Source organism: Alosa sapidissima, chromosome 15, assembly GCF_018492685.1.
Source record: "Alosa sapidissima isolate fAloSap1 chromosome 15, fAloSap1.pri, whole genome shotgun sequence".
NCBI classification, from domain to species: domain Eukaryota; kingdom Metazoa; phylum Chordata; class Actinopteri; order Clupeiformes; family Clupeidae; genus Alosa; species Alosa sapidissima.
Genome location: NC_055971.1, coordinates 29,851,972 through 29,878,830, shown reverse-complemented (window position 1 = coordinate 29,878,830; position 26,859 = coordinate 29,851,972). Strand labels below are relative to the sequence as shown.

General features: G+C 42.7%; 1 protein-coding gene and 1 long non-coding RNA gene across 11 annotated transcripts in view; both read right to left on the bottom strand.

Moving 5' to 3' along the window:
* Positions 1–14,918, bottom strand: part of prx (periaxin) — a 29,600-nt gene extending 14,682 nt beyond the window's left edge. For 7 of the 8 annotated variants that reach the window (XM_042063201.1, XM_042063204.1, XM_042063203.1 and 4 more), the window contains exons 1-6: positions 14,753–14,918; positions 4,225–4,280; positions 2,471–2,578; positions 1,491–1,619; positions 518–677; positions 82–275 (exon numbers count right to left, since the gene is read on the bottom strand). In XM_042063201.1, the coding sequence (XP_041919135.1) occupies positions 82–275; positions 518–677; positions 1,491–1,526 (390 nt within the window). In that variant the 5' untranslated portion in view covers positions 1,527–1,619; positions 2,471–2,578; positions 4,225–4,280; positions 14,753–14,918. The remainder of the gene's footprint in view (positions 1–81; positions 276–517; positions 678–1,490; positions 1,620–2,470; positions 2,579–4,224; positions 4,281–14,752) is intronic. The other variant, XM_042063208.1, reaches the window with a different exon arrangement.
* Positions 14,919–22,025: 7,107 nt separating this feature from the next.
* Positions 22,026–26,855, bottom strand: LOC121683862. Of its 3 annotated transcripts, XR_006022932.1 has the most exons (4): positions 26,383–26,855; positions 24,731–25,142; positions 23,687–23,844; positions 22,026–22,513 (listed from the first exon to the last, which is right to left on the bottom strand). It is a non-coding gene; the product is annotated as an uncharacterized LOC121683862 (long non-coding RNA). The 3 variants fall into 3 exon arrangements; XR_006022930.1 differs by having other exon boundaries at positions 22,026–23,844; XR_006022931.1 differs by lacking the exon at positions 26,383–26,855 and adding an exon at positions 26,095–26,322 and having other exon boundaries at positions 22,026–23,844.
* Positions 26,856–26,859: the final 4 nt, after the last annotated feature.

Sequence of the window (26,859 nt, the reverse complement as noted above, 5' to 3'; positions counted from 1 at the left end):
ACACAAATTTTCTAGTCAACCTCTTGTATTTATTGATGTCAGGTGAGCAATACAAAATTTAAAAAATGCACTTCAGTGTACCATTCTCTGCATTTTGGCTTTGGGTCCTTTGAGATCAACGCTGGCTGCACCTGGATGCACAGCGACTTCATTGTGAGGTATGGTCCGCTTCAGGAAGAAAGAGACTTTATAAGGTTCTGCACACTGCAAAATCTTCAGTGCATCTTCATATCTCACATTATCGAAGTAGACTCTAGCACTGAGCAGTTGATCACCTGCAGGAAGGAAGAGTTATTGAAAACTTATTTAAAATAGTGTGTATTTTTGAGGTTGATCATGTCTGTATCTTTTAATTAATTTCCTTTAATTTTGTTCCTTTTTATCATATCAACAAGAGAACAAAATGGAACTTTTTATCTTGTTAAATTTTTATCTTTTTTCACTTTGCCAATTATACCCATAATGATTTTGTCTTATTCCTGATACAGTTGATCAGACACACTAACATTGTATTTACCCTGCTGGAGGCTCAGATGTTTAGCTGCCGGGGAGTCTCTCAGGACTTCCTTGATGAAGATTCCCCTCTCTCCACCGCCTATCACACTGTATCCACTTGCTCCTGCTTCAGCTTCCGTTTCCATGACCACCTCGACCAGCTCAGAGATAGGCTCCTCCTCCTGTGTGTGTTCATAGACACATGACACATCAAATGCTGCTTTCCTAAGACTTATAGTAAGTTTAATGGACAGTAGTCAATTAAGAATGTCTTACAGTATATTGTAATGTTCTATGTTAGCTAGAATATTATGTTGATATCAAATTGTGTTTCAGTTTGGACCCTTGGTAACATGTGAAATATTCAGCTGCATCTTAGAATTATGCTTAAAGGCACAGTCTGTGATTGTAATCATAATAGATTCAACAAACTGCTCCTTGTGGTCCTATAGAGCTGATAAAGATGCTGTTAAAATGACCAGTGAATGGTAACACAGGACCATTTTGCTGGTTATGGAGCCCCGGGGATAGCCTGGCTCCGCCCTCCTACATACTTCCTCTCAATTTTCATTTTTCTTCAGTACATCGTCTGGGATTTCGGTATATTCTTAGGTTTTCTCAGGCCAAATTTTACCTGTCCAATCAGCGAACAGAGGGGGTGGCTGAGAATGATGATGTTGAGGTCGTATGACATATGTCACAACCAAAGTTATGGCAGATCTAGAGTGGCTCTGGGCAGATCCAATAGTTTTAAATTTCAACAGAGTACACGCCTTCAAGGAAGTTAACGCTTGGCAATGGAAAGTGGCCAGACTCACTGTTCATTATGAAATGTACGAGAGTCTGGTAGGACCAGGCTACCCTGGGGAGTCGCGGACATTTTGTTTGTACGTAGCATGCACTCAATCTATGTTCTCAATTCAGTAGCACATATTCCTGTAACTGATGACCAGATATCCCTCAAACTGTCTGGGTGAGGATTTTGAATAGCCTACCTCTGTGGTACTTTTCTGTGGTGGTGGGCTGTCCATTTCTGTTTGGGTGGAGTGTGATGTCTCTCTTAGCTGGCTTCTTTTCAGACTCAACACCTGTTTCAGTTCTGCATGGAGTTTCTCTTTCTGGACCTGAAACTCAGGTGACAAAATGATGGTTAGCAGCTTCAAGGTGGGGTTTCTCTTCTCTGTATGTCCAGTAACCCAGTCTGACACTGTTAGCCTAGCTTAGCATATTCAACCGGAAGTGGGTGAGACCAGTTAGCCTACAGGTCTCTTTTAGCTATTGGATAGCTATAGGCTAACTGGTCTGAACTAATAGTTGGCATGTTACTTTAATGATCTTAAATTGTTCAGCTCTACATTTGGTATCATTAAAGGCGCTCTAAGCGATGCTGGGTAACGTCACTTCTGTTAACGTTCAAACAAAACAGAGTTTTGTTTACTCTGTAAACCCGCTACCCCCTCCCCCTCCCTTACGTGTAATTGAAACTCTCCTAAACGTGCATCTCGTTGATGATTTGCTGGAACAGTTTGTTATGTTTTTATGGGCCAGGTTGGCCCAGGTTGTTTTTGTTGCCGTTTTTGGAGCCTGGGCTGTCCACAGAGATCACATTTTTTACAGTGTATTCAGGACACAGGCAGCTAGCGGATGGTGAGGTGATGTTTGCTGTAAGTGACAAAAAATGTTTTAGCCTAAAAAACGTGTGACTTCGGACAGAGCACCTTTTAAAGAGAAAAAGCAAAAATGTAACTTAAAATTAGCTAAGGTAAAGTAAGCTAGCTAATGTAATAGCATTAGCAAGATAGTTTTCGTTCATGCCCAAGACACTTTGCTTATTGCCAAACTTGTCTTGTTGCTTGTCAATGCAATTAGGGCCCCATATGTTTCTGAATATGAATGTACTGTATATTTGTATATGTCTGTCTGTGTGAGTGACTAGTGTTGTAGTGTGATGGTCATATGTGTGTCCGAGACTCACAACTCTCTCCGGGCTCTCCTGCTCCTCAGCAGAGAGGCTGTGGTGGGGGCTGATGTGTGTGACTGTCGGAGGCCTGTCGGAGGGGGGAGACCGCCTTTTGTCTTTTACCTGCGCAGACAGGTAGGGGATTGGTTTAGGTTTATGTTGCAACAATACATTATCATACAAGAAAGGTACAGATTTTGGTTTAGATGCATGGCATAGTACACTTACAAGCAGAGATGTAAGGGTTAGTTGTAAAAGTCAACATAATGGATTCTAGTGTAGCAGGCAGACCTTGTCTGCTTGCTTGCTTTTTCTTGCCACTTTTTTCTTGCCACTTTTTTTGCTTGCCACTGCCTGCATTGTACTTGTACCCTTTTGTTTTACTTTACTTAATTATCTTAGTTATCCAGTTATCCAGTGTCTCTATTCCATAGAGTCTGGGGGCAACAACTTTTAACTGTTTGGTAATTTGGCAGGCAGGGTTCTTGCTGGAGGGAGGCTAGTCAGTCACCTAGTGGTGGTACAGTAAAGATGCACATTTTGGTGTGAACTATCAGAATGTTTTCTGTGGTCTGTGGTGTTACTATTTGATCTTTCTTGCTGTGTGTGTGCATGTGTGTGGGCTCTAGGGCACATTCTCAGTAGTCTGCCTCCCCCAGGTAAGCCCCTGCCCTGCTCATCCTGCTCCCCCAGGTAAGCCCCAGGTAAGCCCCTGCCTTGCTCATTCTGCTCCATCGTGCCTCCTCTATGGAACCTGTCTGTTAGTTGTGATCATTTTAAATAAACAAAAGTGCAACAAGAAAACATAATAAATATTTTTGTACTTTCCTAACCCAGACTAGTCTTCATGTGTTTTTGCAGTTATCCCCCCTTCCTTTTCCCTGACTTCAGTTAAATAAACTTGGTCATGTTTTCACTGGAATTCACGTCTCTGCCTCGTGTATACGAACCTGTGTGCAATGGTGCAATTATGTGTTCTCTTAACTCATTCCCTGGGTGCTAGGCCCAGGGTGGCGTAGCCTGGCTACAGTGATTGGCTCTTAGTGCCGTCCTGCAAAAACCTCGCCCTGCTACACTAGGATATGGAGTGATTTTTGTGCCACTAGAAACTGAATCTGAATAGTTTGTATTTGCATTTGAATGGCTGAATTTGAGCAATTGTATTGAAAAAAAAACATATTGGAATAGTATATTTGGAAATTGAATTCATAAGTTTGTAACTGAATCCCATAATCTTGAAACTGAATTTGAAATTGAATTCATTTGCTCTGATACATAAAGGATCCTTACTGAAAATCCCACTTTCTATGCACTTCTACCTTCAGTTCTCACAATTATTGTAAAGGATATTTAAATGATTGCTTAATATACATAAAACACATATAAAGGTCTATGGTTTTAAAATGATGAAGGGCAACTCAAAAAAATACAATAGGATGTTGTATGGACCATAAAATAAAATATGAGAGTATAAGTATAATTTAAGGAATTGGAGGGATTGTCTGTTTTCAAGGAAACTAGAAAGTTCAGCTCCAAAACATACACAATGTAAGATGATACAGATACATGGTTTTGTGGAAGATTTTGTCTACTGCTCATCATTGTTTTCTGCCTTTGTAACTTAAGCAGGCTAAGTAGAAATGTAGGGACTTTCAGTGTGATCTTAACTAGGGAGTGTTATATCCTGCATAGAGCATCATGGACAACTTTGTTTTGACTGCTCTGATGACTGTCACTGGAAAGGTCAGGCTCGTCCAGGTGATACTTACAGCTGGTTCCCTGGTCTGTGAAAAAGCATGACTCTCTTCCAATTCTCTGTCAGAGTCTAAAAAAAAAGCACAGTTTTGCATATTCATTAGTCACTGGATGAGAGTGTAATTTATGAAGAAAATATATTCTTATCCCGGAAATTATAAAAGCAGTTGCAACAGTGCAAACCCGTTTATCACTGGTACATACAGTGCATCTAAACACCCCTGGAGAAAATGCTGAAGCTTTGACATACTCTGAATGGCAGTCCATAGCAGACTTAACAAAATATTTGTTTGTTTTTTTAAAACACCAGTACTTTGATCATGTCAGTGGGGTAGATTCCCTCACACCAGATGCCCTGCTGTGAAAATAATCAGACCTGTATAATCAGATCCAAACCCCTCCTGTTCACACTTATTAAGGACCGTAAATGACTTATCCAGACGGCTCAAGTCTTAAATACCAGTGAGATCCTGTTCAACCAGACACTTCTAGTTTCTCACCTAGACATCTGTTCCACCATGTCTGGATATACTGAGTAAACACAAGAGCAAGAGAGTAAACACAAAAAACAAAATATAGGCGGGCCTAATTAAATAATAAGAGGGTGAAATCTAGGTGGGGTCCATTTCTTGCACTGTGTAATGTGCGTAATGTTTGTTTAAATTGTGGTGAGTTTCTTAAGATGAGCTGGCAGCACGTGAAGATGAATTACGTAAATTCTCGTATCATTGACTGATACCAGCAGGGTTCATGGGTGCACAGGAATGGCACTTTAAAAATTCTTTCCATGATAGGTTTCCCCTTTTGACACGTATGTGAATTTACTGGGCGGAGAGAGAGAGAGAGAGAGAGAGAGATGGCTGCCCGTTCGGGTCCAACGGAGTGTTTGTCTGGGTAGGGACGCACTTGCAGGAATTCAAGTGCCCCACCCTCCCGGTGATGAACGCTCAGGTTTCTATCAGGCATCAGGAGACTGTACAGTATTCCGTGTCAGCGCACCCCTCATTCCACTCCGAGTCACAAGAACACATTACTGGCATCAGCGGCTCACAAGTCCAAGCTCCTTACGCCTTTTAGTGGCCGACTGCATGAGAGAGTATTTCTAAGCAAGTGGGAAAGATGTTTGTGGATGGAGCACTGTTAAAGTCATCTAAAACATATGGAGATTAAACTTTTTTTTGCTTATGTGCTTGTATAGTTGTTAGTGAAATCGCACATTAAGAGCTTATGATGCTTAGTATGGGATACTGTTTACACTGCAGTACCTGTTTATACTGTTCACATTGCACTTTTCTGCTTTTTTGCACTTCTGGTTAGACACTAACTGCATTTCATTGTCTCTGTCCTTGTACTCTGCACAATGACAATGAAGTTGAAGCTTATTTTATCTAATTATTTTCAGGGATTGTGAGCAGGTTTCCTGTAAAACTAGTCCTAGGCTAAAAAAATGTTCAATGGAGGTTTTCATCAAAGTTCCCTTTTCTGGGAGTAGGTTTAATCTTTGTACTTGAAACTGGCCTATTAACGTTTTTCATGTGACGTATTCTAGGTTCTATAGCTTTGTTTACATCCAGCTGGTAGGCAAGGGACAAGTTGAACCCATTGAACATTGTCTGCAGCTGCCTCTCAGTAGGCTACATCTCTGTATTTCAGCAATGTCAACATTTCAGGCATCAATAAAGGTGATGATGAAACGTTATCCCATTGTTCAATATTTGATAGCCTGTCACAGGAACGTTGTTTCGCTAAAATCGCCCTGATTTGGTGCATTGATCTGTATCGATAATGTTATGGGAGAACCTGCATGTAGCCTAATGGTAGCCTAACTTTTTTTCTCTGTTCAAAACTCGGTTTACATGAAGACGATAGACTTTCTTAGAAGCTGTGAAATTTGACCAGAAAGGAACATGTCTTCCTTCTGAAAGCTGACACAAAATCAAACAATATTTGATAATTTAACTTCAACTGAACAGCGACAGGTTTTGGTAGGCAGTAGACTCAGCAGACGTTAAAGCGGTAGCCTACTGTTAAAGCCAGTGTCAGTCAGCATCATGTAACATTAATGGCGTTAGTCATGAATCCTGTAACATATTATATCATATAACAGCGATGGCTTATTCGAAGACGATCTACATGGATATATAACCACCCAGAAAAACTCAGAATGTGAGTGAAAGTTCATTAATTGTATGAAACTTTTTATTAGTTATCCATTGCAGCATCGCCTATATTAGGCTGTTATGCTAGCTCAGCCTTTAATATGTTGTTATTTTGGTCATGTGGACTTGATTAAACGGGTAAAGATAATTCATAAACTGCTTATTTCTTACATGACTGAAGCAGTAGCCTAGGTTCAACAGTGGTGTTTGGGGTTGCTGTGTTAAGTTGTTGTGTGTGATCGCTAAACAATTAGGATCAAATCAGTTTATTTTGACATACGGGAGTTAGCCTAAGTGACCTGTAACGTTAGCCTATAGCACATAAGCCTATTCGGTTTTCATTTATTAGCATTTGTTGTGATTATATAATCAAATGACACTCATGATAACTTGAAATAGAAGGACAGAAGATAGGTGATTGATGTCCACAAGCACGAATTTCACGAGACAAATTAGAACAAACTGTTCTGGTAAAAATAATCTTGCCATGTTTAAAATGCTGCACTTTTTCCCTTCATAGCCTATCTCTGGCAATTCATTTTTGGATGACTGTAGATAGTTGTATTTTAGCCTACGTCTTCGTAGACAGTAGGCTACACCATTAGGCTATCTTGAGAATAAAAGACTTCACAGCTGCTAACGATCATCCTCCACAACCACTAGGATAGGTAGGCTAAACTGTTAGGGCCTACACAAGTGGTCGGCATCCCGGTCAATATTTGATATTAAAATTTCAATTTTGAAGCTATTTGTAACTATGTGTAGCCTATGCAACCCGACTGTTGTAGGCTTGCCTACCACTCTCTGCAGTGCCTTGCCTACCATTCTTGCCTACCACTCTAGTTTTAAACAAACGGTCACATGACATTATGACGTAGGTGCAAAACCTTAATAGACCCTTTCAAGAGAGTTCCATTATCAGCATCATAGTTGGCCCCACAAGGCTTCCGTTTTAACATTCCATATGTTATCTTAATGCAGAGGAAGTAGATTGGGGCCCAAATAGAACGTTCAAGCATTGTTTTTGTTTTTATTGTTGAAAGGGTCCATAGTGCTTACGGGGCTATATCATGAGCTCATTGCTGTTGGAAATCTACTGAGGTATTCTGAGTTTGTAAGTTATTTACTTGAGATAACTTCGGAGTTCATAGATATAACTTAACGAGACAACATAATGGAGTACATGACCCGGCTGTTTAGCTGATTAACCTTTTTAAATGCTACACACACTGTGCAGATTGATTTCAGTTCCTTTTGCATCAATATGGCCAAGAACCTACTTTGTAGCTCTACATTCATAGGCTTATCTACCGTTACACCTGACGTGCCAAGACTTGTTAACGAGCCTGCAGGATTGCATGGCTAGGGTCATTCCAGTGCATTCTAACTCCCAGCACACTATTTGGTCCAAAAAACGGCACATGCCATAACAGCCCATTACACCAAACGCTCATCTCAAAGCACGTAAATACAACAGCCATAGACCCATTACGGCTTTCCCACATAGTTCAGTGTGTAACAGAACCGTTCCCTTCACCGCTTGTTTTTTGAGGGGCATACTCAGTGGAGAGTGATAGTCTCCAGGAGAGCTTTGAGTGGAGTAGTGTGTATGTGTGTGTGTGTGTGTGTGTGTGTATGGGGGTGGGGGGGGGGGGGGGGTCTAGAGAGGGCTGTGACGGCCAGAGCCCAGGCTCTTGCCTGAGTGAAGGGGACAGCTGCTCTGGGCGAGGGTGTTGGGATGCCCTGCCCAGAGGAGGGAGGTGGGCAGCGGGCGGCTGGGTCGGCGGGCTCCTCATAGCTGAACTGGGCGCTTTATATAGCATCCGGCCCTGACACACATCTGCACTGCTGCCGTGCACCGCTTTCTGTCTCGCTTGAAAAGCAAGAAGCACCCACACGAGCATGTTAAGTACAAATCAGAATCATCTGTGGAAACAGATTGTGGTTGTGATCTGGAGCGAATCTGGCCACAAACTCAGCCAGAACAATTTCCGAGTTAGCTACTACAAGCATACTCAAAAGTAATGAGTAATCAATAGCTCTCATATCACTCCGCTGTGGAGTTCCTGGTCAGCTGGTGAGTCCTGTCCATTCCAGAGTAGCCAACATCTAGATAGAGACCATGCTATGTTGTTAATGTGTGGTAAACAAAATGTACCCGCATGGGCAGTTGGATGTGGAAATAACTCTGGCCCATTTCCTAGTCGGCTTCTATCAGCGTACATGTCAGCTTAGAAGTGAACTGAATTGTGGCCTGATCTGGCTCCAAGCTGGTCCAAAACAGGGCCACACCAGCTCCTACGCTAACTAATGTCTGGCAGGAGCAGATCAGCAATGTTGTAATATTGTAAGCCTACACTAAAGAATTTGTTTTTGCTAAACCTAATCTCAAATGGGGTAATCGATATGTAGACAGTAGTATAATCTCTTAAAATGCTCTCTGTTATGTCAAAGTGACTGTTATGTAATGTTTGACCAGTAACGTGTGTGTAATATAATACAGAGTGTTCCAGCACAAAGTTGCTTTGTGCTCTGTGGCATTCAGGGTAGACAGCTGCAGGTTACGGTCTGGTCTGTGAACTATGAACTATGACCTATCAAAGGAAAGATTCAGCATAAACAGAGATTGTGATATTTGTTGCAAAGGCTTACATAAGCATGTTGTCTTTGTCATAATATAGACTCTACAATATAAGGCCCAGAAGTATGTCTGATTCCTGCAGTCACTCAAAGCTGAGGTCACACATTTGTTTATCTGGCCCAGACATCACCATAGCATAGAGTGTTTGCCAGAAATACGTTTTTGCTGTGTTGGAATAGATAACAAGAGCTGAGAGAGAGAGAGAGAGAGGGAGAGGAAAAGGGAGTATGTGTGAGTGTGAGTGTGAGTGTGTGTGTGTGTGAGTGTGTGTGTGTGTGTGTGTGTGTGTGTGTGTGACAGAGAGAGAGGAGAGAGAGTAACCTTGGTCTTGGAGAGCACATTAGTGTGTTTGATTCCCTTGGGGAGGTCTCGCTGGTCTAAGAGGAACGAGGAATGTGTAGCTTCACTCTCTGGCTATTTTGGGCTGTGGGCTTTTTTCCAGCACTGAGTAAACTCCACAAGCCTGATGACAAAAAACAACCGAAAAGAAACCCACTTCATTCATATGAGCAAGCAAAGAGAACTTCCATTTTAAAAATGAACTAAATTATTCCTCGTGAACAGCAAAAACACTGTTATGAAATGCACCCTTCTTCATTCATATGAGCCTTACAAATCCATAAAAAGAGCACCTATTAATACCGTGCTACCAACTTAAACAATGCACTGCCAAACGATGTATCCACAGTCATTGTCCTACCACTGCCTAGTGTCATCCATCTTAAACAATGAGAGCTCACAGCTCATGCCTCTTTGTGTGGTTCTACTACGAGTAGCAGATTTGTCTTGTGAGCTGATTCCTGAATTAACCATGCACAGTGGAGACCACAGAAGCAGCATTAACGGAAGCTTTAATGTTGGTGCTGATTCTATTCAGAAGACCAATGAGGGAAGGAAAGCACCTTTGGGGAAGTGGTAGTGCCTTGTTAAATGGGATGATTTGTGGTCCCAGTAGTGTTATCTACTCTCACTTTGTAAGAGAAACCATAGCATTAGTATCAATAGACTGGACATTCCTGTGCTCAACAGTGCAACACTCCATGCCAAAGCCGGAATGGGAATTAAGAAATTGGACTTGTACATTTTCTCATCCACCAACTGGAGTTGCACCTCTAATGTTGTTGTTTGCTCTGATTACAATGTTTTTCTAATTCTAAATTAAAGTGATGGGGGTGTCAGTAGTCTAATTCTAATCATCCCCTAATGTTCATCCTTCCATATAGATGTTAAATTACAGGCATAAGATGCATTTGAGTGCTTTTTCCTATCCATAGTAAGAAATGTCATCAATATCCTCCTTACAATTACATAGGTGAAACTGCCAGTATAGGTAGGCCGCTTTAGCCAGTGTGTGTCAGTCTCACACGAGTGGTCTTAATGTGAGGCAGTTGTGATGTTAGCAACCTCGAACTTTGATGCTAAAAACAATGAAGAAGGCTGTCAAAGCAGATTCATCAGTCATGCAGATGGGAGCAGATGTTGCTGTTCCCGCACATCCTTCAATGATGTGCCTCTGAAATCAATAGATGGTCTGTTTTATGAACAAAAAATACTCAGGAAATGTAATGGTGGTACTTTACTCAGACTGAAAATATGCTGAACACTGCTTAGCAAAGGCAACAGGGACGGGGAAACTCAGTGGACATTTGAGTCGTCATTTTCCCATTCTTAATCAAGTTAAAAGATGACCTAGACTTAACAAGATGAACGACTCATGATTCTAAAACATTTTCCCACGGCTTCAGTGAAATATCATAGAGCCATAGCTTTAAGGATTGCGGATTGATTGATTGTGGATCCATACCACGACTTTCATCAGTGATGAAAATACTGTCAGCTGTATTGCAGCCAAACTCTTTCAGCGTGTTGCCAGAGGGCAAAATCATTTTATAGTCCACATCCTTGCTATACTGCCGTGCAGAGATTTAGAGGAGTTCTTTAAAACTGAATGCCTTCTCTGCCCAAAACAATCCCACAACAGCCCCTTTGTAAAGGTTAATACTAGCTGGTTGTCAATTCCCTGTTTATGTGCAGACAATGAGGGGAAAGACCTCCTCAGAATAGCTGGCATTCCCAGGAAAGAGGCCCAAGACCTAATAGCATCCATGGACCGACCTGTACAAGATCCTAGTGTGAACTTTAACACATGACCACACTGTTTGACATGTGGAAGGCTACACACGGAAGGTCTGACTACCACACTCTTAAAATGAATGCGTTGTCCCTATCTGGACACAGAGATAAATGTTTAAAAAATGCAACATTTGTTTTAAGAGTGCATTAGCAAATAAGCTAACTGTAAAAAAACACACCCAAAAGTTGGGCATATTACATTTAGTTTACAAGTTGTCAGAAACAACAGGACTATATCAGCATAAGTAAAGTCATTTAAACTTGCTTTGTAAAAACAATGTAGTGTCCTTTGGTCCAAGAGCAGAAACAAAAGAGATACGACTGAGACAAATATGACATAAAAAAGTCATGTTACCAGATCCCTTCCATCTGACAAGTCTCAGAGAAAGGTCCCGAACAAGAGGCTGTTGTGTGTTGTCTTGTTAAATAAAGAAAATAAGTCCTGGACCCTTCTCTCCAGAGTGAAGTGGGATAGAGGCTGGACAGGGACGCTCAACCGTCCCATGGTAGCTATAGTGGCAACATGGGGCCACGAGTCCAGAGGTGTCCAAACGCCTCCAAGGAGATCATCTCACTGTGATGCTACGGCACAGAGGCAGATGTCTGCCCCCCCCCCCCCTCCCACTCCCACTCCCTCTCTATCATCCCCCAGCCCCCTCTCTCTCTTCCTCTCTCTCTTCTCTCTCTCTCCTCTCCTTCTCTCACTCTTTCTCTCGTGACTCATGAAAAAAAACATCTTGTCTGGGAAAAAGCACTGATGCAGAGTTGTGCCCCTCCCATGGGCGTGAACAGCCCATCAGGAAATGCCTTCAGATAAACAGGAAACAGAGATTTTCTCTCTCTGAGGCGAGTTACAAACATTGTTTGCGCCACGAGTTTTCTGTCTCTGATGAAAAAATGCTGTCAGTCAACATACAAGAAACTGATAGTATCTGATTGTAAATGTGTCAAACATTGACAAATTCTGACTGGTCAGCAAAATGACACTGAGAATGAATATGCTAAAACAGAAGATAGAGAAGAACATCAAAAGTAAAGGTCATCATTGCACACTGGTCTAATATTATGAATGGTTTATTAAAAACGCTCTAAATAAACAATTTGTAATGTCCAACCAGTGTGCCGTGATGATCTTTACTTTTGAAGTCTGATATTCCTGAATGTCACCAGCACTTGGGATCCAAAAATGGCCAGTACACAGGGCTTTTCTCTCAAAAGAGAAAAGCATATTTGTCTAAGAAATAATATTTTTTCTTTTTGTTATTCAGAGAACATTACGTGAGACTATCATGCATGCTTCAAGTGTCTGTGAAGCTGCATATGTAGTTACCACACTGATTGAAATCATGCACTACTCATCAGAGTACTATAAACTGATCTTCTCCTCCACACTATTAAACATTTGCGATAAATAATACTGGCAAGTTGTGTTGCCACCATGTCTTCAGTTTAGTGGCCACATATAATGGGGGTCTATGTAATCTGAATATATTCTGATTCAGGCAACTTGAATACCTCCCTGATTTAAAACAATGTGTATCATGAATACTATGCGCTGTTAGGGTAATGTCTCTGCTATGGTAACTGCCAAGATGTGTTGACATCAAATTCAAACCCCTGTTTAAGCACATGCTCCTGAGCACTGCTATTTCAACACTCCGACCAGGCATGGAGGCTTTCGAGCGGGAGCGAACGAGAGGGTCACTAGGAGTCGTTCTTCAATGGCATGACAGGCTATCTATAGCCCATCAACACAGCTGGTTTCTCAACCTTCAGGACCGCCGCCCTGTGCCCCCTCCCCTGCCCTCCCGACGCTCCACCTAACTCTAGCTTGGGAGTTATGGTATCCCGTTAACGTGTCTGATGACCAAGCCTCAGGAGGAATACCACAGGGATCACACGCACACACACATACACACACACACACACGCATATGCACCCATACATACACACACACACACACACACATACGCACACACACACGCTCACACACACACACGACAAAGAGTTTTAGGACAATAATTAAGCTTGGGACCAAAGCCATCTCTCTTACCAAACAGATAGCTGCAAGTCTACACTCATCCTGGAGAGACTGGCAGGGCAGGACAACTGACGTTATGCTGAAGAGTTTGAATCATTCATGCTTCTTCCATCTTTAGTAAAAAACTGTTGTATTTCCACACTCCAAGGAGTCCTTATCTGGAAAAAGCGTCAAACGTCAGACAAACCTCTGCATGGACAATCTCACCCTCTCTGAATGATCCTGGTAGTATACCAAGTTACAGCCAATCATTAGGCTCCAGTAAACTGTTACTCAATCAGAGCCCACTGAACGCATTTGAAAGATTCTGTAAATGCCATGCTAAATATGGCCTCAGCATCAACAAGCTTCATCTGCACTCTCCAGTATGAGATGCCATTCACTTGTCAGTCATAACTAACAAGCAAAAAAATGGCCCTTAAACATTTTGATTTGCATCAAAAAGGGCTCTGTGAAAACATTTTCTGCAACCTGTCATCAATGCATTGTGTCTTATTTGACCTGAAAATTTGCTTTGAAACACATTCTGATTTGATCATATTTGCCCTCACACTCATTTGTGAAAACTGGCTAATGGAAAGGGGTCCTTTCAGTGGGCTTTCACGGCACACACACAGTAAAATACACTTCTCCATATGCCTTCTGAATGAGCTGTGCCCTTTACTCTAGCACAGCATGCCGAGTCCTAAAGCTAGCTAGCTAGCTAGCCCAGCACAGGACAGCCCATCACAGCACAGCGCAGGCAGATCTCATGACCCACAGTTAACAGCTGTTGTGTAAAATAAATGCAGGGAGTTGGAAATAAACACAAACGCGCGCACGCACACACACACACACACACCTTTCTCTGGTTACCCGCACAGAGTTTGTACCAGTGAGACGAATCCATGCAGCAGCTCCAGGATGATATTCCTACACGCTTAAAACAAGGACTTGCACATTGTCAAATGATGTTATGTTGTGTGCTGCAGTGGCTTTTCTGAGATATGTTTAAATTACAAAGTATCAATGCATTTGACAGTCACAACTCAGTCTGCAGCTAGTTCCTTTCCATCATAGGTACATAACTTTAAAAAGATTACTTTAAAAAGATTAGCATAATTTAAAAAGATTACTTCGGACTAATTACAAATGTGAAGGATTAAGTTTCAAAGGCGATGAAGGTAGGGGCCAAAATTAAGGAATGGGACATTCTAATTTCATCATGAGCGATCAGGCAATTAAACTTTGAGATATGACGATACAGTAGTACTGTATGACTTGAGCTATTTGTTCATATCAGTGCAATGCATTATGGTGACAATATCATACACTAAGTTGTCTCAGCATATGGACCCATGAGTAGTAATTAAAATAATCATGCAATATATTATTGTAATACCAGAATGCCTCAGAACAACTGGACTCTCCTGTCACTCCACACACTCTTCACACAGTGACACAGACCCCACTGTCCACTTGGTCCACTAAACGAGAAATCTACCTAAAAATATGTCCACTCCTGCCCCCCTGCCTCCCCAAACACCACCTGTCACCACAATACCACTCCACACTCCTGCCCTTCCTACCTGTCTTTTCCCCAGTTTCTCTCCCCAGCTGTGTCTCCCTTTAGCGCTCTCTTCCTCCGGAGTGCGTCAGTGTGCTTTTAATCTGTGGCGTGTTAAACTCTCGCTCGTTCACTCATACTCCGCTCCCCCCCAGTGTGCAGGCAGACTGACTCCAGGCTGCGCTCTCTTGGTCGAGAGACCTAAATGTGCCATGAAAAAGTGCCATGGCATCCCCTGAGGGGCGGGGGTGGGTGGGTGGGGGGGGCTGGGTCAGTGAGCCAATTGGTTTAGCCACTGGGGGATGCCCCATATATGGTGTGCGTAGAGGTGGGGCAGGGAAAGAGGACTGGGGGCAGAAGGGCGGGCTTGGAAGAGCCCAGGCTCGGACTGGACCAAGCTCCTCTTGGGGTCTGCATACTCTATGTGGGTGACAGTATAAGAGGGAGAGAGGATACTCACAGACACACACTCACTCTCTTGCACTCTATCTCTCTCTCACACACACACACACACACACACACACACACACACATAAAGATGAAAATAAAAACAGCTCTGTAGGTGGCTCAGCAAATCTACAAGTCTACCTTTGCTGAAGTAGTCAGCCGTTGTTTGCCTACACTGCTGACTAACAGAACAGCGCTAGTGACAGCAGAATACCAAAACAAAGGTGGACAAAACAGAGACAAACCTCAGTGGTAGACCTTCTGCATAGTAGACAAATGCCTCCACGGGTGCTATTTTTAGTCCAAGGGGGCCAAAAATTGCAAATAGACTTGTGGTGTTATTTTTGGAGTGCAATCATGAGGTACGTTTGGACAGCAGCAGCTGTTGTTTTGAGTTTAACGCCTGTGTGTTCTGGTCTTCATCTTCTTCTTCCTCCTCCTCCTCTGCGTACGCCGGCGTGCCAGCATGCCACCGTGCCACCGCTACTGCATTCCCGTCTCCGTCTCATCTCCAGGGCGTGTTCGATCAGGTTCCCCAGGGGTGATGGGTTGGTGGTGGGGGAGGTGGGGGACGAAACCTGAAACTCCTGGTGCGAATGCCCGACGTGCCGATGTCTCCCCCCTGCCCCTGATCACAGGGTGTTGGACAGGCAGGTGTCCAGACCGGGCCATGGCCAATGCCGCTGCGCTGTGCGCGGAATGCCACATCTCGTCCAGCGCGACGCGTTTGCCCGCGCCGACTGCCAGGTGTTTACATTGTGCTGCCTCTGTCCATCAGTCTGCGGTGCACAAACAGTGGGATTTAACCGGGCCGGGTGGACGCCAAGCTAGAAAGTGGGTGATGGGGCAGTTTAGATGAAGCTACGGAGGTTTGGAGTTGTGTGTGTGTGTGTGGGGGGGGGGGGGGGGGGTTAAGTAAGGCTACGGAGGTTTGGAGTTGTGTGTGTGTGTGTGTGTGTGGGGGGGGGGGGGGTTAAGTAAGGTTAGGAGTTTGCAGGAGAGCGTGGGTGGGGTAGGCAGTGTTGCTAGATGGCTTGGCAAACGTTGGGGTGTCCCGGCAGGGAGAACAACCCCCCATCGTCAGCAGATAACGAGGCCAGGAACCTGAAACGCGGGGCTGGACTGGGATGGGCTGGGGTGGATTGGGTTGGGCTGGGCTGGGGTGGATTGGGTTGGGCTGGGCTGGGCTGGGCTGGGCTGGGCTGGACTGGACTGGGCTGGACTGGGCTGGGCTGGGGTGGATTGGGTTGGGCTGGGCTGGGGTGGATTGGGTTGGGCTGGGCTGGGCTGTGTGGCTCAGATGGTGATCTAGAGAGCAGCACGCCAGGGAGGGGTCCTTACCTCGTGACACCTCTGGCTCTGACTGAAAACCACGGAGATGGGACAAACTGAGCTCTGATGGGGCAAACTGAGCTCTGATGGGGCAAACTGAGCTCTGAAAACTGAGCTCTGATGGGGCAAACTGAGCTCTGATGGGGCAAACTGAGTTGGTGAGCTCCAAACAACATCAAAGTAATTCAGTATCGCACAGGATATGATTTTTTGCATACTGGTGCTAGTAGTTGGGGAGAATGCCAGCTTTGCACCTGTCGTATCCCCGTATGTACGTAGAGAAGGCAGCACTGATCTATGCCATATCTTCAGCCTTCTGTCCTTCTGTCCCACACTTATCTCCAGGTCTGAAAAGGGAAGAGACGATGCTAAACCCCACACACTGTGGTTGCAGTGCACTGTTGACGCTAGTAGCAAAACAGTCCCATAGTCCAGCAATTCAGTGCATTGTGTGCCAAACACCTGCTGCTGAACAAAACAAAACAAAACAAAACAAAACAAGTGCAACCAAACAAACACGGCAAACAAAGCAAGTCAAGTACTCCAATGAACTCGCTGTGAAGAGAGGAATTTGTTTCTGAGGAGAACAGGTAAGGAAGCTCGAAGCCTCAACCTTCTCCGCTCTCATTGCAGCAAAAGAACTTCGGAAGGACACTGAGAGATAAACAGAGAAGGCCCAGAGCAGATGTCCAGGAGGACGATGGTCCACGTGTTAAGAGGAGCAATACATTAACTGTCCAGTCAAACAATGCGCTCTACCGCCCATCCGTTTCCATCTGAGCCCTCACCTCCGCATTAGGGTGTGTGTGTGTGTGTGTGTGTGTGTGTGTGTGTATTTAAAGTCGAATCAGACAGACTCAGAAACGGCAAGGAAAGGAAGAGACAGAGGAAGGGACTGAGAGGACTGAGAGAAGCAACACAGAAGTGAAGAGAAATGCATAGAGAGACTGACTGAGAGGAAAGGAGTGTGAGTGTGCGTGTGTGCGTGTGTGTGTGTGCAATGCGTGTGTGCAAAAGAGAAAGTTGTACAGACTGGTCAGGGGTAGGATGAATCATAATGATGTGAGGAAAGATATTACCCAGAGTGGGACAGGTGCTATCTACTGAGCAGATGATGGGTGACAAGTGTCACATTCTCACAAGACCACACACATCCCTAAATACAACAGTGTGGTCATGCTACCCATAACACATATCTGAAACAAACACACACACACACACACACACACACACACACACACTCAAACACTCCTGGGCAAACAGGAAATGTATTGAATACAAGCGATTAAATTTGAGCCGGAAATATGCAAACTAATGCAGTCTGTCATCAAAGGATCAGCTTCATTGCCAAGTCTGGTCAGTTTAAACATTTTACATCTTTGTAAAGGCATGGAATTAACATCCATCGCAACTTGAACAGAATAACAAGCTATAAAAGCCTTTCTGGCTTGGTGTGAAATATTCCACACAGGCTTTTTAAGAAAAGGAATGATGAGCTGTCGATAATCATTCTTTTTAAACAAAAAAATAAGTTTGGTATGGCCCATTAAGGCTTATCACTCAGCAAGCGTTTAGAGACATGCAGAATAGTCCTTCCACCCAATATTGAAAAGGATATCAATATACATTTCTAACTGATACAAATGACCCATGAAATACTATAACAAATTATGTTCAAGAAGACAACAAGCCCATTCAATTATATCAGAACTTTCAGATTAGCTTCAAATGTAATTTAGTCAACTGTCACTTTCCAATGATCCTTGGTGTCATAGGCAAACAACAACAACCATTTAACAAATATTAAACAACAAACAAACCAATAATTATATATTGACGTTCAGATCCAATCTATCTATATTCTTCAGTGTGATCCACCCACCCCCACCACACACACACACACACACACACACACACACACACACACACACACACACACACACACTAACACAACACAAGTTCTTCACAAACCTGCACTTGAGGAAGGTGCCCAGGTGACCCGGAATATCCCACGTAGGCAGTCACACATGGTCCTGTGTGGACTCGGGACACACACACACAACACACTCAACACACCTCAGGACAACAAGAAGGACAGAAACAGAATGACAACAGAATAGACGTGGGGTTGGGAGGAAAAAAAGGAGTCAAGATGCGAAGCCTGCGGAAAATAAAAACAAGATGGACAGGCTCTCGGAAAGGCAACCCCTTCTGTCAAAGGAGTGGTAGCGGTCCAGCTACCAGCTAGCATGTGGGGGAGAGAGAGAGGGTCTCGGGTGGAGAGAAAAAGGCAGAAAGAGAGAGAGAAAGAGAAAAAGAGAGCGAGAGAGAGAGGAGGGAACTGATCAAGATAGGGATGGATGGAGAGAGAGAGAGAAACAGACTGAAAGAGAGAGAGGGAGAAAGTGATAGAGAGAGGGCAGGGGAGAGGGCGACAGGAGGGAGACAGGGCAGAATGCTGTATTAGCTCAACTTCCGCGTCAGCAGTTTGGGGCCTTCACTCTAAAGCCCCTGCCTTTTGTCCAGTGGCGGGGCAGCTTTAGCTCCGGAGCACCACAGCCTTGTTATCAGGGCTTAGCGGCGCACTGACCACTAGACCGCGTGGCCAACCGAGCACAGACTCGCCCACAATGTCATGAAAAGAACAACACATTTGCTCACGGCCACCCAGTCACAAACACACACAACGCGGCTCCGAAGCTTCAGCTGCAGCTGGGGATATGATTTGATATCTCCACTCTCTTGATGCCTCATCAGCCCATAGGATCATGATGTATTGTCAAGTGATGAAATGAAAAGTTCAAACGTTTAAAAATATATATTATACACAGGCTACTAAATGAGGAGATGGAGGTTAAATCATATTTCAAAGGGAGACACTGGTCTATCGGAGATCATACATCTTAACATGACTGAGATCAGAGATCATACATCTTAACATGACTGAGATTTGAGATGTTCTCTGGCCGTTTTTGAGAGCGCATCTAGCAAGTTTTCTATGTGAGCAACAAATGTCACATGGCCACCACACAAACACATGTGTTTGGGGCTTCATGAACAGGCTCTAACAGAGGCCCTGCCACACTAGGATCATGAAGGAGGGGGCGGGGGATGCAAACAAGGCATAGTCCCTCTCCAAATCAGATTGGCATTTATTTAGCCAAGTGAGTGAGAAACCTACACAAAAAAGAATTTAGTTCTGGCCGATAGTGTCATAGATAGATAGATAGATACTTTATTGATCCCTAGGGGAAATTCAAGAGTCATTTCCGCAGTACAGACATAGATTAATACACAGTCAATGAAGACAGGTATCACTAACTGAAACCAGTTCCAACTTGTGTCGTGATTAATACTACCGAAACTGCTCTTCTGTCTGTGACTGAAGCATTGAGAGTAGCTAAGTCCTCTGCTCAGTCATCAGTATTAATTCTACTAGATTTATCTGCAGCCTTTGATACTGTTAACCATGACATTCTCCTATCTATACTATCTGAACTGGGAATTTCTGGAAAAGCTCTTGACTGGTTTGAATCTTACCTTAAAGGGCGTTCTTTCAACGTGTCTTGGCAGGGACAGGTATCTAAGTCTCATGACCTCACCACAGGTGTGCCTCAGGGATCAGTATTAGGACCCTTGCTTTTCTCTATTTACACCACTTCCTTAGGTGATACCATTCGCTCCCATGGATTTGGCTATCACTGTTATGCAGACGACACTCAACTTTACCTGTCTTTCCCACCTGATGACTCTAGTGTTTCCCACCGGATTTCTGCATGCCTTAAGGATATTTCAGCCTGGATGAAAGATTGGCACCTTCAGCTTAATCTCTCAAAAACAGAGTTTTTGGTGTTTCCAGCTAAAACAGCTATTCTCCAACAGATTAACATCCAGCTTGACTCAACTTCACTGACCCTAACTAGATCGGCACGAAACTTGGGCGTTGTAATTGATGACCGACTTAACTTCTCTGAGCATATAGCTTCTATTGCAAAATCATGTCGGTTTATGCTTTACAACATTAGGAAGATCAGACCTTATCTGACACAAGATTCCACACAACTTCTTGTTCAGACCATGGTCATCTCTAAGCTGGACTATTGTAATTCACTATTAGCTGGCTTACCCGCTTGTGTAACAAGATCATTACAGCTGATTCAAAATGCTGGAGCACGCCTGGTCTTCAATCAGCCGAAGAGGACACATGTAACTCCTCTCCTAGTTACTCTCCATTGGCTCCCTATAGTAGCCAGAATTAAATTTAAATCTCTCACTTTGGCCTATAGGACACTAACTAGATCTGCTCCTAGTTATTTTAATTCAATAATCAAGCCTTACATCCCCAACCGCCCACTGCGGTCTTCTGGTGAGCGTATGTTGTGTCGACCAGTCATGAAAACTGGGCCTAATTCCAGACTCTTTTCTTCAGTGGTTCCATGTTGGTGGAATGAACTGCCCAGTGCTCTCCGTTCCTGTGGTAGTTTTGGGTCGTTTAAGAGGGGTCTAAAGACATTCCTATTCAACATATACTTAGTTATTTAAGCGCTTATGTGTTATGGTTTATATAATGTTGTTTTATTTTAATTGGGCTGTTAATTAATTTGACATTATTGTTTATTATTGATATTCTCCTTAATGTAGTCTTAGCATGTCATTGTTTTTATATTATTGATTGAATTGACATTATTGTTTTATTATTGCCTTTCCCCTTTTTTACATTGCTTTTTATTAGGCTATTGCTTGAATTGATATTATTGTGTACTACAACTATTCTCCTTACTATATTTGACCTACATTTTAATCTGTTCCCTGTTCAATTTTAAATATTATTATGTTGTTTTGTATTTATGTGTCGCTTTGGACAAAGGCGTCTGCTAAATCCATAACCATAATACAGCCCATAATTATAACTCTACTGTTTGTTCCTAGACACACACATACACACAGAGGGAGTTGGTGTTGGGTGTTCAACTGACTAACTGAACTCTGAGGTTGAGAGCAATCTCGTCTGAATTCCCCTTGGTGCCACAGCTGAGGAAGTCGAAAGGCATTACAAGTGACTTCTGTGTTTAACTTTAACAATTATCAGAACACTTTTACATTATTTGGATCTATATATTCAGACAGAAAAAAAAACTAAAACAATAGGCCTACATTAAAAGCTTGATCTACCCACATGCAAATGTAGAAAAAGTTTCCTCACAATGGAAGGTCATTATGATCATTTTCACCAAAAAAGAACATTTTCTTTCCTAATAAGTCCTGTTAGGCACCGAGTTAAAAATGTTGTCAGACTGTTCACCTTCTCCCATCTGTTGTGAGCTCAATCCAATATCGATGGGTTATTTAAGGAAACATTACTAATGAAATTAGCTGTTGCTACAACACCATGAGACTGTTTTGTAACCAATTGGAGCCAGAACACTAACAACATTAGGCACAGAAATGTCAGGGGAAACAGTGTAATTGAATGTGTAAGTCTGTCACACCAGAGGAAGACACTAAAGCCAAAAATGTCCTTGTGAGTGGGACTATTTATTTTCAAACCACCAGCGGAGAGATTGCAGTAAATCAGGAAAAGGACTCATTGAGAAAGAGCACCATGTCAAGCAATGCATCCTCACAACAACATGCTGTTGTAAAGACATACAATCTTGTACCTTCTTCAGACAATCCTGGATGATGTCAGATCAATTAATTTAACTTCATTTAAGTCCATTTAATAATTCATTTTAATATCTCTAACTGAATTCCATTCTGTCCAATTTGGTCATTTAAAAAAAAGGATCTATTGTGTTTTGCAGTTTTTCACTTGTAGCTCTGGTGTTGGTATCCTGAACATGTATAGTAAATCAGTGTGTGTGTGTGTGTGTGTGTGTGTGTGTGTGTGTGTGTGTGTAACATCTGCAGAGGTCTTGCTCAGTGTGACAAGTCTTGGAGAGGATGTGTAGAACACTCTGATGTCACTCTGACATCAGCCGTCCCTCTCTTTTATCAGTCGTTCCTTCAATGAACAAAGTATTAAAACAGAATAGAAAACAGTTGGTTAAATCTTTATCGAATGAAATGTCAACATGTAAATCAAGCAGTTTGTATACATCTGAAAAGAAAAGAATACTGGGATTTAACCAATGAAAGGCACAAATAAGAATTAAACAAAACCCAAGGAAAGAAAAAACCTGGACATGAACATACACAGAAAAACAGCTGATATCAATCTGGATAGGGATCTTGTTACCACATTACGAGTCATTTGGAGGAGATTCCCACCCCAATCCCACCCACTCTCTTAGTCTCCTATGGGTGAGGTGCAGTGCGGACATGCAGAAAGACAGATACAGATACACAAACACACACACAAACACACACATACACACACACTAACATACACTATGGGGTCTATTTTAAGGGCAGTGACATGGGCTGAGTGGTCTTGTGGATCTCACTAAGATCTGCTGCTGTCCATAGCTAGCAATCCAATTAATATTCAAAGCTGACTATGAGAGTGTTGTTGATATCCAAAGCTGACTATGAGAGTGTTGGTGATACTATGAGAGTGTTGATGATATCCAAAGCTGACTATGAGGGTGTTGATGATATCCAAAGCTGACTATGAGGGTGTTGATGATATCCAAAGCTGACTATGAGAGTGTTGATGATATCCAAAAACTAATGATGAAATCCACATAATCTTCAGGAGCACTTCTGCTCAGCCTAAGTGACCACTCTGCATCATTGTCACTGCCCTCAACATGAGACCCCTTGTGTGTGTGTGTGTGTGTGTGTGTGTGTGTGTGTGTGTGTGTGTGTGTGTGTGTGTGTGTTGTAGTGGAGACCCTGAAACCCCCAGACCAGGTGGAGAGGACCAGGTCTGGGAGGGACAGAGGGGACATCCACCGGAATACTGTCCGCACCCTCGTCACCATACCTGCCCACTGCCAGGGCAGGCTGGTAATTAAAGTGCAGATTGAATTGATACCCTTCACACACACACACACACACACACACAAAGTCCTAAATTAGTTAATCTGATTAATCCCTATATGACCGTTAATTGTTTCTTGACCATGTAAAACCTTCAGGAGTCCTATGTAGAATTTTTGGGACTTTGTAGGGCAAATATACACAAAAAGTTAAACACACACACACGCACACACGCACACACACACACACACACCTCACAGCTGGAGAGATAACGGGAAGTTCCACTCATTGTTGACTGTTTATTTAGGGTAAACACAGCAGTCATAATTTCCTCCATCTCACTCCATCTCTTCCTCCACCTCAGACTGAGGTGGGGCTGGATTGGAACAGGCAGTCGCTATGATGCTGATGCTACGGAACAGAGCACATGGTTACCAACAACAAAACAACGCCAGCATTATCCCCACAACACACTTCATCCATCACAACATGCGCTAAACTCCATAACACTATCAATGGCCATACAGGGAAAAAAGTATGACAAGGCAAGAAAAACTTTGCGTTTTCATAAAAGGCAAGAAAAACTTTGCGTCCCCCCCCCCCCCCCAATATTTTCCACATTCTCAATTAAGAATCTTTCTTTAAATTTGGCTAATGAAATTACATACATTATCAGGATAATGATCAGAACTAATAATAAACTGTTTATTAACAGTGTGCTTATGTAGATGATAGATGTAGATGATAAAATCCTATCAAAATAGCTACTGACTTCAGAATAAATACAGTTGGCAGATTTGTTGATTTCTTGCTATTGTTACTTGTTGCATGTATGTTAACACTATTGAATATTAAGGTTTAAAGGTGCCATGTGTAAGAATTGAGGTATTAGCACGCTAAATTACTAGCCACAGCCCGACAGGTGTCATAATACCAGTTTCTGCCATGGGAGGCGGTATGCGGGCAACATAACCGCCAGCCAAACTGCAATACACAAATAACTCGCACGGCTTGTGGGCGTACTTGAACCAAAGAGTATACACCTGTCGGGCTGTGGCTAGTAATTTAGCATGCTAATTCAGGTTGATATCTCTGCAGCACTATACCTTGTCATTCTTTTAATTACATCATCGCCCTTATTTCTTCTCATTCTTTTGATGCGTGTAGCTAATTTTTTTGGATATTTTAACCTCAATTCTTACACATGGCACCTTTAATGATGTTTTTCTGTAGTGAAGTACAATTCTATTCTATTCTATTGGCTCTGCTGAGAATACCGTTTCACTGGTAAACTCACATCTTGGCTTGGCTTGGCTGGCATGGCGCCCATACCATTAGGGGTCAAAGGTCAGAAGGAGGGTACGGTGTGGCCCGTAACACCACTCTGCCATAATCTCGGGCGTGGTGGAGCAGCGGTGACATCACCAACTAACAATCAGTCGACCTGAGTTCGATTCTCGAATCCACCGCTGCGAGTCTGTGGCGCCTTGGATACAAGTGTCTGCTAAATACCAGTCAGCCAACTTTCAATTTAACTTTAACATCCAGGTTCCAACAGGGCTGTCCTGCTCAGGAATGTTGTTTGCTATGAACATCCACTGACCACCATCACGTCCGCAATCATGATCACCCATCCCGACAGGGCGTCTCCTCCCGTCTTTCCAGATAAAACAAACTCGGGACTGGGTGGGGCTGCATGACCTTTGCCCCTACAGAGGAAAAAAGAAGGAAGAAGCCAAAGTGAATGTTGAGATCTTAATCCTACTAAGCTTATGATAAATGCCTGTAGTTTTGATGGGAGTACGACTGATAATTGTAGGTCATTAAGATTTAAAATATTAAGTTGTTTGGGGGGTAATAAAGTTGTATTAGCCTTTAATCATTAAACAAGCTGTATGGTGGGTTATAACCATTACAATAGATGTAACACAACGTAATGCAAAAGTATTAAAAGCATAGTGGTGTCTTATAAGAAGAAAAGAAAAAGAAAACAAGCAGCAGTGAGTTTGCTCTCCTGAACCAGGCAGTAATGTCTCCCCCTGGTGGTGAGTATTCGCTATATTAACAAAGGATTATTATGACCTAATTTGCTACCATGAAACAACATGAACCAAAGAAGTTACGACAGTGTATGACATTTTATTTTATTTAGGCATACACGATTAAATACGATGTTTGAGAGTGTCACACATTGATTGGTTTTCAACGTGTAAAGGTCCTTTTCAATGTTTAAGGACTTTTTAATAGCATAGAAAACTTGTGTAGAGATATGTGTAGACTAGCCTATGAATGCCATAATCTTCTTACTAAGATGCAATCTGTATTAAGAAGCGTTAGGCTAGCTTTCTCGTCCTGTTTAAAACAACTTCTTGCAAACGCAAAATAACATTAGACCTACATGTTGCTGAAAACAAAACATTTGACAACAAACCCCCGTCTAAACCAGTAGGCTGGGTAATAAAAGTTAGGCTATATGTCGATCATTATCACGAAACAAAACTGATAGGCTATAAGATATAAACCTGGCACTTTCTAATAGGGACAATGCATGTGTCAAGGACAATGCTGATAAAATACTGACTAAAGCAAAGAGCGAAATGAACAGATCTGATTCTTTCTCATAAGGAGTTCTGATTTGAAATTCAAACTTAGGCTACTCACGTTCTCTGAATAGAAAGTCTGAATTGTCAGAGTTTACCTTGAGTAAACTTTGCAACAGGAGATGCTGAAAATAACCGAACATTATGTTGTTTTAAATACACTAAAAGGGCAAATTATGTGGATAACACTAAAACGAAACTTCATTGAGAAGTTCATACCACACACAAATCGCATCTGGAACGACGAATGTGATCTATGCTGCAACCATTAAGTGCATCATATATTCTGCAAATATTTAACTGTATTTCAAAACAAAAGTAACACGGTGTTCCATAGACCGCTACTTACCGCCATCTTTCGCTTCTTCTGGAAGCCTGTCGTTCTGCGTGACTCGATTCATGCCCCTCCTCTAGCCAGCTGGAGAGTAACCCTAGGAAATACAAAAGACAATTGGCGCGCACATGGACAGTGAAATCTCCTTTTTTGGATGTGGTGCTGAAAATAACATTGACCTTGGCAATAGTTTTATGTAAAGCCAACGTTATAGATAGATACATTAAGACAGCAGGCCTAATATAGGCTACCATGCAATCTAAAACATTTTAAAAATAGGTTTGTGTAGGCTATATCAAATATTGACAGAAAATGGAGACACTAGCCGATTATAGCGTAGGCCTAAAATTAACCATGAACACAGTTCTGTTCACCGTTTTTATTTAAAAAAAAAAAAAAACTCCCAGAGTGCCTCTATAATCAATCCTGTATGCAAAGTCTAATAAAGTTGTTCATCCTGGATTGCTCTAGTGTATTGCTTATGGAGTGTAA